This window comes from Harpia harpyja, chromosome 21, assembly GCF_026419915.1.
Source record: "Harpia harpyja isolate bHarHar1 chromosome 21, bHarHar1 primary haplotype, whole genome shotgun sequence".
NCBI lineage: Eukaryota > Metazoa > Chordata > Aves > Accipitriformes > Accipitridae > Harpia > Harpia harpyja.
This window is the reverse complement of record NC_068960.1, coordinates 2,720,339-2,732,506: the sequence shown is the minus strand read 5'-3', so window position 1 is coordinate 2,732,506 and position 12,168 is coordinate 2,720,339. Positions and strand designations below refer to the sequence as shown.

Genomic DNA, 12,168 nt, shown 5'->3' with positions numbered 1-12,168 from the left:
ACGGATGGTTTGGCATAAGGTGTTATCCCCTAAACCTGTGAAGCAGGGAGGGAAAACAGCATATTGCAGCTGCACATCACCTTCCTGAGATTGGCCCCAAACCTGCTCACACAGAAGCAAAGCGCTTTATTTTTCAGCAGAGAGGTGCAGGGGACAGCGGGGGTGACTTCTTCCCTTAGCACTGGTCTGTCCCCAGGCACCTGGCCGTGCACCCACACCTTCCCCCAGTGTCACTGCAGGGGCAGGTTCCATCGCTGCACCCCTTCAAGATGCCTTTGTCACCTTTACAGCTCATGCACAAAAGCCAGAGCTTTTATCGTAGGCTTGTGTTGTTCGGGGGTTTTTTTTTATTCCTTTCTCCTGCCTAAAAAGATGCTGAAATCTCCCAAACAGAAATTATTTCCATGTGATCCCAGTACTTTCTCTCTTGGCTGGAACACTGGATGTGGTTTTGGGTCTGTGGTTTTTGATATTTTCTTTTTTATTATTCACAAATTTTTTGGTCTTCATTTCCATCATTGTGAGAGGCACCGTGCAACCCGACAGACTGGCTGCGAGTCCTAAGGAAACAATAGCAGAACAAAAGCACAGGAACCCAGCACGAGTTGAAGCAAGCAAAGAAACAAGAAAAAACCCTGCTTTTGCAAACAACCTAGCTGCTGGGTTTCATAAGGAGCCGGACTGACTTTCAGTGTTTCATTTGGACTCCAGCTAGGAAGGTGCAGCCGCCACTGAGAACTAAAAAACCTGAATGAACGGCAGCTTTCATATTATGCATCCTGCTAAGCAACAGCAAGGAAAGTAAGAGACAGAGGGGTCTGAGTCACAAGGTAAGTTAAATGGATCTGAATAAGCTGGGGAAAAAAAAACCAACACTATTGCTATAGGGAACAAAGTGCTCCCACCCTGCAGAAGCAGGTTGCTTGGGTGAGTAATAAAAAGAGGTGGTCTCTGCCTGCGCTGCTTCGTCTCGCTTTTTCTGCTTCATAGCAGCAGGCAAACTAAGTGCAAGGCCAGGTTATTGCTGAGCTGGCTTTAATTTGTTCCTACTAACACTCCGCGTTTCATTAACCACCCTTAGCACTCCAGAACGATGCTTTCTTCTAGTCTGATTTTGCTCTTAACTGGGGCTGAGCCGTGGGACAGGGAGGGAGCCCGATCTGATGCAGGCTCCCAGGGCAGAAAAAAGCTGTTTCCTGGCATCCTCTGCAGACATGGAAACTTTCAGGGGATTCTGTTTCTCCAGCTTTGCCGGGGAACCGCCGCTGTTTGAAATGTGCTGCTCGCTCCTGAGCTGCAAGCAGGGGTTTGCGGCAGGGATGGGACGGTCCTGCCGCTGCCGGCACCCGTGTCCCGGTGCTTCCACCCATCCAGGCGGGACGGCACGGCTCGGGACCCACCGCAGGGACACCTCTGCCTGCTTTATTTCGGCACACAGAAAACCGAGTTCCCGGAGTGACTGAGTCAGCAGTGGCAAGTCACGGGAAAGCTGCCTTCACGCTGGGAAGGATGAAGGAGAGTTGGGTGCCTTCTACTTCGCCAGGGTGATTTGCTCTATCAGAGAAGCTGCCCTGGGAATGACTTACTGTAACTCGCCCCGTGCCTCGGCAGCGCCGGGCTGAATCACTGTCTGGGCTTGCTGCAGAGATGGGACCGCTTTCAAGAAGCCGCCCAGCCCGGAGCAGGGCCATTTCCAGGACATTGCAGGCATGTTCCTGGCATCGGAGGCGCAGGCAGGGACGAGGAGAAGGAGAGAGGGAAGAGTTGTTTGCTTAGGAACCAGCAAACATCCTTGTGCTCCCTGTCTGCGCTGAGATAAGTGTGATAACAGCCCCTGTCGCACTCCGGGAATGGCAGTACCATGGGAAAATGCAGGTGCCCAGATCCGTTTCCATACAGGCACAGCCTCTCCTCCCATAGTGCCTGCAGGGGACTGTGTTAAATCCACACAATCCCCCAGGTCTAAGCACGTGCAGGTAATAGGAAGGGATGTTTGCTTGGGATCCTCATGTCTTCCCATGCCTGGTCGGTGAAATCGGAGCTGGAGAGAGCACGCGGTGGCCACACGAGCCAGTGCTGCTCAGGGACAGCTCCTCCCGGGACAGAGGAACTAGGGCAATTCACCCACATTGGAAATAGGCATATGCTAAAAAAGCACCAGAAAAATAAAAACAAACCAACCAGATAATTAGAAACAGAGCTACAAACTCACTGACCAAATGTTCACTCAAGCCATTACAAATATAGATGCAGCTAACGTCCCTGGAGCTCTCCATGGCCAGATCCTGGCTTTGCCTCCATTCCTGCCCTGCTCGCAGCTTACAGGGCTCAAACCGACCCGGTTGTCTCTAGCAGCACTCCCAACCCCTCTTCTGCATCACCCCAGTCCGTTGTATAAACACCGCGGACAAAAGGGCGTTAACATTGGTCATCTGCAAACCACTACAGTGGAAATTTTTAAACCACATTGCTTTTTGGGATCTGAATATTCCTGTCTGCAAGCCCTCAAATCACTGCACGGCTGCAGATAGGCTTCTGCTGCTCAGCTCGAGTGAAGCATCTCTGGGGCATCGTGTTGGAGAGGAGCAGCCCCGCGCTCGGCTCTGGCACCGCCGCAAAGGAACCCATGAGCTGTCGCAGCTTTGCCTTGGAAAATCCACAAGCTCCTTCAGTGTTTTCGGCTTTTCTACAATAAGTTGCTCATGAAGAAATTTTAGATCCTCCTGGGGAAGAAAATAAAAAAAAAAAACTCTGAACAAATCATTTCCAAGAGGAAGTCCAGTGTCCAGACAAACCCGGCCCTAACGATGCTTCGTTTCCTGCTGCTGGCAATGCAAGGAGCTCTGGAGCAGTGAGGAGGTCGAGGCTTGAAAGAAGACAAAAGGTAAAAAAGCAGAACTGTAATATTTTCCATCTCTGGAACGATGCCGATGTTCGCGGCTGACACATCCATGTGTTTTCCATCTCTGTGGCACAAGAAAGGTTTTAGTCTTAACTGCCCTCTTGGGTTTTCAGTCAAGATTTGTCACTAATTAACATGGGCAGTGGCTGGCGTTGTGCTGTGTGCCGTGAATTTAAAGAAAAGATAGTCATAGATTGCTTTTCTGAGTAGAGCCCTAGGAATAACAGGAAGGAAAACGTTAGCAGAAATTTAAAGCGCGGCTCAGGGATCCAAGAGAAATTTCTGCCTTTTAAATTCTCAATATTGCAGCATGTGAGCTCAGCACAGTTATTAGTGGGATTTATTCTTCGAGCATCTGCACAAGGTAAGGACATACTTCCACTGTACCCAGTGAAAACACGGGCTGGGGTAGGTTAGCGTAGATCTGTACCTTTGACATGACCTATACATCCCATGAGGGCTGCTTGCGGTGCCAATGGACCAGACAAGGTTTGGCCAAGCTCAGGGCTCAGGTTCCAAATTCCACATTGCTAACCTAAGGGAAAACCTTTTGGTCCAGCCTCCAGCCTGACTTGCTTTGCCTTCTTGCTTAATTTTCTCTGTATGAAGAGCAAGTAAGCTCTTTTTGCAGATATTGTGGGGATTTCTTATCATTTCTATTGCCCAGATGTGTTACTTTATATTAAAGTGTTAAAATTCTTCAGGTACACAGAGTGATTAAAAAGCTTTGCATGAGCAAATGTACCTCATACATAAGCTGTCTACCTTGAGCTATAAGATTAAACTCAATCATGAACAACAAAAAAAAAAAAAATCAGTCAAGGTCCTCTCCAGCTGTAATAGTGTCAAGAAAATATATTTAAATAAGAAGTTGCACACAAGAAGAAAGGCTTATATCATTTAACTCCCTGAACTGGAACTAATGGTTTCTGCCTTTCCCTAGCAAAGGTTTGTGGCATCTCTGAAGCCCTGCATGGGAGGAATATGGCTTTTTTGCTGGCAGACACGGGGAATGCCAGGTGTCGCTGGAAAACCAGCACTTTCGATGCACGTTATTCATAGCAGGTAAAAAATGCATAAATAAAAAGCTTGATGGATTATATTGAAGTCAGGGTACTTCCAAGGTCAGTGCAAAACAAAAATACATTACTTAATCATCTTCTTGATGATTCTGTCTTGGATTGAGCACAGCAGACAACAGTGTCCCTGGTTTGGGCATTGCATCCTCACCAGCACTGTGAGGCAGCAGCTGCTAAAGGGTTCGTATTGCCAGCTCTGGTTAGAAAGACAGACACACCCTTGCAAAAGGGTCTGAACAACGGGAATGTTCGAATTTAATGCAAGGAGACTGGTATTTTCCTTTGCTTTTTCTTCCTGTTTTGGGCCAGGGAGAAATACCTGAACAAACAATCCTTTTCGCTAATTTTTTAAGCTTGTCTTTCTACTCAGAAATTCAGAGGGGAAGAAAAGGGACAGAAAAAGCAAACAGTCTTTTTAAACCTCAGCTAAAGGGTAGTTTCAAAGAAACCTTTCATTACATTTAAACAGCTCTCCAACAATAACATATATTCTAATGTTATAATGAACACAACCACCAGCCATCCTCATCACCAAATCTCACTGAAATTAACTGCCTTTTCATCAGGTTCAGATGCCTCATTTCATCACTCATAAATTTTCATTTTGTTTGCCAAAATATTGTCCAAAAGATAGATCTGCCCATTTAGCACATGCAGAATTTCTTCCTTAGTATCCGATTAAATTCACACTCGGTTGTTGGGTTTCATCCTGGTTCTGCTTGCAGAGGCTGGGGGCTGTGCTCTGCTTCATGGCTTTGGAGCAGGGAGGCTTGAAAGTGTCATGGGAAGAGCATACAATTTATCTTGAAATTACCTATTGCAACCAAACGGGCCCTGCGCTCAGCCTCATGTTGAACTTTCTGCTTCACAAGCATTTTGCAAGAAGCGTCAGAAGCATCATAACAATTTACGCTTTTCTACATGTCGCCGCAAGCTTTTCAACTGAAACATTTCAAACTCATCAATTGTCAATCAACTGTTTCAAAATGAACCCAAGCTAAAGCAGAGCCAAAGAAGCTGAACTGAAAAAATGTTTTTGAGAGAGGGAGGGCTGAGACCATCTTCTCATCCTCAGGTGAAACATTTACAGACTGCAAAGTTTCCAAACACAGGAGATGAGTTTTCCTCCCAGCCGTTAGGATGTCTGTGTATCTGTCATCACCTTTGGGTTTTTCTACCGAATAGGAAAAACAAGATTTCTGAATCAAACCAGGTGGCGAATTTCAGGTTCCCAGTATGGAACACAAAGACAATAATTTATACTTCCAGTTTTAATCTGTTGCTTTCAGGATGCTCCCGTCCATCTCTGGAGACGGTTCGTGAAGGATGACCAAAGAGGAACGTACTCCGTTTTGCAGCCTGGGGACATTCAGTGCAGTACTAATGCATCATTTCAGGCGCTAACGAGCGTGTCGGACTGTGGTGGGAAGGAGGATGGATGTCCCTCCCGTGCGGGGATCTGAATGATGTGCAGGAGAGGCAGCCTCCCAGCCTGTGCTCTGGTGGGTCGTGGCCATGGCAGGGCAAAGCCCCGTTTGTTGTTTGCTGTCTTCTGAAGAAGATAAACCTATGCAGCTGAAGTCAAATCCGTCATCGCCACGTTTGACAAAATAAGGTCACAATAATTATCTTTGAGGGAAAAAACAAATGGCTGAAAACAACCTGTCGCTTCACCTCACAGATCTTAAATTTTAAGCTTCATCCTTTTTGGGTTTTTTTTTTGTTTGGTTTTTTTTGGTTTTTTTAAGGCATCAGATTTGACTTCACCACCACAAGAGTTATATTTGCTTCTCCTCTGAAATTTGGCTCAAATCACTCTTTTCTCTGGATTGACATGATCTTGTTACAAGAAAATCCTTACCAGGTTTGTGTCCTTTCCTGTTGCACATTTGATTTCTCTGGTTTGAGGTTTTCCTTCACCTGATCTCCAGTTTTGCACTGGATGTCTTTCAAACATAATCCTACACTGCTGAATTCATCATTCTTTTCTTGCAGTTCTCTCGGACTCCTTTCTCTCCACCGCTTTCCTATTTTACTTCTCCTGTCCTTTCTTGTTTGTTATGAGCAGACTGCAAATCTGAAACTGTTTATTCACATACATCATTAAGGTTTCACCTAACAACAGATATTGCAACCAAATACATGTTTCTGCCATGTTAGTGAACTAACTTCACTAACTATTGAATGAAAATGGGGGGGGGGAGGGGTTGGCTCTAGAATACCCTGAACTGACAGGATTGTTGCAGCATTTGCTCCATTTTTCTTCCAAATGCAATTTCTAGCCAATACCTTGAATAAGTGTTCTTCGTGAATCATGCAAGTGGCCACGATTTCTTCAACGGGTGCTTGGATTACTGTAATGTGAAATGTGCACAACCTGAACACTGATTTTTCACCCAGACTTTTTTTTTTCCTTTTCACTTCTAAAAATCGGAAAGTAATTCATCTTAGGGAGAATAATGGCCTATAAAAATGTAATTTCTTCATATTTATGAATCGTTTCCCTTCCACCTATTATGAATACCCCTCTTAATGAATGCTCTTTCTCCTTCATGAAGGTATTATGAGCAATTAGGTCCTCCAGTTTTAACGTTCTGATAATGTAATCAAATGCCCTATACTTTAACCCCCAGGTTATTGACTACCCACGCTCCTGAGAAGGGCTAAATAGCTTTTAGTCCCAAAGAGGATATGTGGGCCCTGATTGCCTGGGACTGAGTGAAACTGGGGTCATCTTTAGACCATTATGTATATGCACAAACTTTAATCGCTGCAGAGGAGACCCCAGAAACATTACACAGACCCCAAATGCTCTCTGTGGTGCAAACTTTCAGTTCTGGGCATGTACGGGATGGTTATTTATGACCTGCTGCCCATTTAGACTTGCATTGCATTTCTTTTCCTGTTTGGCAGCACTAAGATGGCTTAAGAAGTGAATGAAAATTAAAAAGGGCTTAATGGAAACGGAATTCAGGCCCTGAACACTGATAAAAAAGGAGTATTAATCCCTCCTCAGACTAGTACCTAGAATGAGGTACAATTATGAATAGAAAGATCATTTCAAGTTAGGACAGATTTGATGAAAGAACTTTCACTACTGTCAGAAGGAAAGTTATTATGTTGCTGCTAATAACTATTCATCAGGTTTTCAGGGAGCTGGATTACACAAAGTAATAAAAGGTGTGAATGACAGTTCTTTTGGGACAGGTGAGAACTAGAAGAAAGCAGCTCCCAAGAATGCCAGTACAATCCAAGTACCTTGCCCCGTACTGACACTTTTTTTCCATATTTTTCTCAGCTGGTCCATTTTGTGCCCAGTGAAGCCTTTGTAGAGCTCCAAGACAGGATTCCCTCCCGCTGCAGATGGGACCTGTGTGTTCATTGAGCTATTTCTGAAAGCCAGGACATCTAGCTACTACCTTCCCCACCTATTCCAGGAATTAAAGCTGGTAGAAGAGGAGCTGTAAAAGCTGTTCCCAGCCTGAGGTCAACAAGAGTCCATCTGACTAATTGGACTTTGGATAAGGTCCAAAAAGGCATCAGGCCAAAAAGCTGTCTTGTACGAAACACCACTGCAATCAGTAGAATGACCCTAATTATACAGGGTATGAGGAGGCAGTTGCCTGTCTCCAGCTCCAATCCCTCCCTAGGAAGGAGGGCGATGGCGAGCTAGAGAAAATTCACCTCCTTTGCACCACCTGAAACATTTTCTTTCTCTTTGTTTCACCCAGTACTCAGGGCCTTTGGAGCTTTGCAGTAGCAGATAAAAGTGTAAGAGGTGATCTCAAAAACTAGTGTTTGTGCAGAGCAAATCTCAGTTCAGTCTGTTTGTTGCAGCTATTTGGGCTTCCATTCTGCACACTGGAAAATAAAAACAGAAAGCATACATAGAAATTCTGCTAGGAAGAGCACATGGATATGGTCAAAGCCACAAACTTCTTGGCAAAGTAACCTTGGAAAGAGGTTACCAGCAGGAGGCTGCGAGAGGCTATCTAAAGAGACAAATGCTTTTGATTTTTTAGTTTCATTTCCCTTTAGGTTTTTCCTCAAAAAAAAGAAAAAAAACAGGTTTAGGTTCTATATTTAAATAAAGTTTCATTTTCTGCATGTGATTTTGAATTTTTCAGGATGGCGATGCAATAAACAAACCAACAGAGCAACACTTTGTGTCTTTTACCCAGCACCTTTTGCAAGGGCTGTTCCAACAGCAGCCAGACACCAAGCGTGCCTTGACCAGAGCTTGCTATGACAGCTTTAAGCATCTCAGCCTTAGCTTCCAATCTCAGCAGGTTTTGGGGTTTTTTGTTGTTTGTTTGGGTTTTTTTTCCTCCTTTTGTTTACCTGGTGTCTCTTGTCAAATATTTCAACTGTAGGTAATGAGAGACAGGGATTGCCTTTTCCATTGCTTGTAAACAGTACACAGTTGGGCACCCTTCCTACCTGGAGTCTCCTGGTGCCACTACAAGATAAGCTAATAATTAATCAGAAAAAACGCACCTTGTGGTAACATTAACAGATGGCCCATCAGAAGCTCTGATTAGAATCATCATGTTAATCATTTCTGTTCCTTTGCTCGGTCCAGCTGGCTCCGCTGAAGATGAGCACCGTGTTTCTCCTGCTCTTGGTGTCCGCTGCGAACGTCGGCGCGGAAAAGGGTCTGCCGAGACGGGAACCGCGACGTCTCTCGTGCGTGCGATGCTGCGGGCCTTCAGAGCAGCCCATCTCCATCATCTCCTCACGATACACAAGGATGAGCAGCGACCCTGCCTATTCGGTACCCAAAGTCCAGCCCACCATAGATATCACCATCCTCAAAGGTGGGTAAAACTGACTACTGCGATAACATCCTTTACCTTACTTGCTCACCTTCATTTTGCACGCTGTGCTCTTCTGCACACCAAGAAACTCTTCCACTTCGTTTACCCAAAAGAAGGTCGAGGTGACATGGCACAGGCTGTAATTACGTGCAAGTAAGAAGAGTTGGCAAAAGGCTCTAGTCCATCAAAAAGCAGAATCACTGGAAGCTCAGGTTAAGTCTCACTAAAAACCAGATGCAAATGTTATCACAGAATTACTGAACGATACAGTTAGAAACTAGGAAAGACTCTCACTCCCTTTTCCATTGCACATTTTTTGTCTCAGTAGAGCAGACAAACAAAAATTAAGCATATCATACAGGAGATGTGCCAGGAGTCCTGTGAGCAGGGATACGCAGACCCAACAAACCCAACCACCTCTCCCAGGCCCAAATCAGACCTCAGGAAAATCAATAACTTCTCCTGCCCAAACATCTGCACAAAGGGGCTGGGTTCATGAACACTGGATTCATGTAACCAGTCTGGTCAGGCCATGGAGTTCCAGTATTGGACATCGAACATTGGCACCACAAGCTCAGTGGAGCCAAGCTTTCACCTGGCATTTTTATCTTTCTGAGAATTAGGAAGGCGCTGGTGTCTGACCAATGCTTCCAGATATCTGTGCTGGGAAAACAGTGGTTAGCAGCTCCTTTGCTGGTTATCTCCAGCAGGATGTGTCTGCAGCTTGGGCTTCATATGCTTGTGTTTGACAAGGTTTTCCTTTATGCTTGCAGGGGAGAAGGGTGAAATGGGAGAGAAAGGGTATCCTGGAGCAGTTGGGAAGGAAGGAGAAAGAGGGCTACGTGGCTTTAATGGACGGAAGGGACAGAAAGGGCAGCCTGGCCCACAAGGCCATTCCTGCAAGCAGCTCTATGCAGCTTTCTCAGTGGGTCGGAGAAAACCCCTTCATAGCTCAGACTACTTCCAGCACGTCACTTTTGACACTGAGTTCGTGAACCTCTACAAGCACTTCAACATGTTCTCGGGGAAGTTCTTCTGCTATGTGGCAGGAGTCTACTACTTCAGCCTCAACGTCCACACCTGGAACTTCAAGGAGACCTACCTGCACTTGATGAAGAATGAGAAAGAGGTGGCCATCCTCTACGCCCAGCCCAGTGATCGGAGCATCATGCAGAGCCAGAGCCTGATGCTGGACCTGCAGGAAGGAGAGGAGGTCTGGGTGAGGATGTTCAAGCGGGAGCGAGAAAATGCCATCTATAGCGAGGAGTCTGATGTTTACATCATCTTCAATGGCCATTTAATCAAGCCAGCCGTAGAGTAGCCATTCTTCAGCTTTAGGCTCAAAGCTTTGGCAGATACATTAGTGTCTTCCCTCTTAGAAACGCGTATGTCTAGTTCCACTTGGAAGGATTACAGGCTTCCTGGCCTGCTGACAGGGTTGTCTGTCCATGCCAAGGACACCTATATGGATGGAGGTGACTTTCAAGGTGATGCAAGCTACACAAGTACTGAGAAGGCTTCAGCCCTTATATGCCCTGGAGAAGACAGATGGGGAAGGCCACAGTTCTGCAGCTCTGTATAGACCCCCAGTAACATCCCTAAAGTGTTTGCCAAGTTGGTAGCAAAAATTTAACTTCTTTGCTCTGCATTAGAGAAGACATTTTAATTGTATCCAAGGATCATCTTCAGGTGCCAGTTATCCAGGTGCTAGTTAAGGAATGTCATTACTCCTGCAACGATACGTGGGTATCTTTGCAGTGTGCAGTATTGCTAATAAGAGCCAACACTCACCAGCACCTACACCAGGTCTGCTCCTCTCAGGTAGGCAAGAACACACCAGTGTTAAGAACAATATTTTGCACAGTATATTTACCCCAAATTATGTTTGTGTTCCATTTCATGTAATACTATATTCTGAGAGCATAATGCTAGAATTGGATAAATAACAGCATATTGATCTAGCAAAGCTTTTTCAGAGGTACATAGATTTAAGTACATCTTAAGTACAGTAGCCACATGCTATAACTTTGCTAGACTTCTGTACTGCTAGCAATATTTCTCACACTCCAATATGGCTGGGAAAGTGTGTATTTCCCATTTTAAGGAAAATGGTGGGCCCGCCTTAGGTTCCAATTTCAGAGTCCTCATTACCAAGGTGGAAATTGAGGCCATGCTCATGTCTGAAAATTACCATCTTATAGCACCCCCATTTCTGGAAAGCGGAGAAGAAAACTGGAAAGAAAAATGGTGCTTTATAGCAAGCAGTGACATTTTAGGAGATCTGGTTTCTTTTTTCCTAAAAAATTATTGATGTAACAGTGGAAAGGTACATGCAACAGCAAGAAACATCATTTTTCCAAGTTCCTCCTTGCCCATTCCCCCAGTCTTTTGTTTGCATCCCAAGCCATTTGTATGAAGAATATGTGAAAAGTTCTTGCTAGGCAAACTGCTTCACTGCTGTACCTCGCCTATCCACAGCTGTTTGGAAAAGTAGCCGAAATAAAGATATTGCTTTGAGTACACTTGCTTTGAGTACCCTGGTTTTGTTTATCTTCCCTCCATGCGCTTTTTCACAGTACAGGTCTAAAAGCACTAGACTGAATATCCAGTCCCATGTAACAGTCTCAGGCAGCAGTTTTAGTTACTTTAACACCAAAGGACTCCAGAAACTAGACTGACACCAACTCCTCTCCTTGCAGACCAGTAAACAGACATCATCAAGTATCAAGAGGGATAGACAGAAGTTAATGACCACTTGCTGTAAAATAAATGCCAAATCTTTGAGATCTCACAACCTTCATGAAGATCAGAACTTTAAGTAGCTTATCTGTGAAGTAAATGCATGATGAAAATGGGTCTACAAGCCTTGAAACATCATATCTGCTCCTGCTTCCATCACAGCCTGCAACCCTGAAAAGTGGGAAACTCGCACAGCTTTAAAAAACACTCCCAAGGGCATTTTAAGCAGATTCTCCACTGACCTGCTGTCAGATACACCAGCTGCTTAGGTCAGGCAATTGCACAGCATTTCCTTCCCACCCTCCTAAAAAAGTTTCCTAATCAGCTGTTTTCATTAGGATGATGGTAAAAGCCCTAATGGCTGCATTGCTTATTTGCAGCACACCGCTTAGTACCAAGAGCACTAGCCAGCCCTGAGCAAACACATGCACATGTAGAAACCTTTCCACTACACTGGACTCAGTGAAGGCATTTGCAGACTGTTTCTTCCCCAATCACATACCACATTTGAGAGCTCCAAATCTTTTTTGCCCTCCTTTGTCCCTAGCTTTGAATCATTCCCCACCCAGGCTTAGATTTTGCAGCTGCAGAAAGTCAAACTCCAGTTGCAGGGTACCACTGGCAGAGCACC

At 45.1% G+C, this 12,168-nt stretch overlaps 1 protein-coding gene across 2 annotated transcripts; it reads left to right on the top strand.

The window, feature by feature from the left end:
* The first annotated feature begins 445 nt into the window (after positions 1-445).
* On the top strand, positions 446-11,305 carry C1QTNF8 (C1q and TNF related 8). 2 transcript variants are annotated; one of them, XM_052773424.1, is made up of 4 exons: positions 2,537-2,884; positions 5,730-5,845; positions 8,564-8,798; positions 9,572-11,305. In XM_052773424.1, the coding sequence occupies exons 2-4, from the start codon at positions 5,816-5,818 to the stop codon at positions 10,117-10,119; spliced, it is 813 nt and encodes a 270-aa protein (XP_052629384.1). In that variant the 5' UTR covers positions 2,537-2,884; positions 5,730-5,815; the 3' UTR covers positions 10,120-11,305. The 2 variants fall into 2 exon arrangements, with proteins under 2 accessions (XP_052629385.1, XP_052629384.1); XM_052773425.1 differs by lacking the exons at positions 2,537-2,884; positions 5,730-5,845 and adding an exon at positions 446-830.
* Positions 11,306-12,168: the final 863 nt, after the last annotated feature.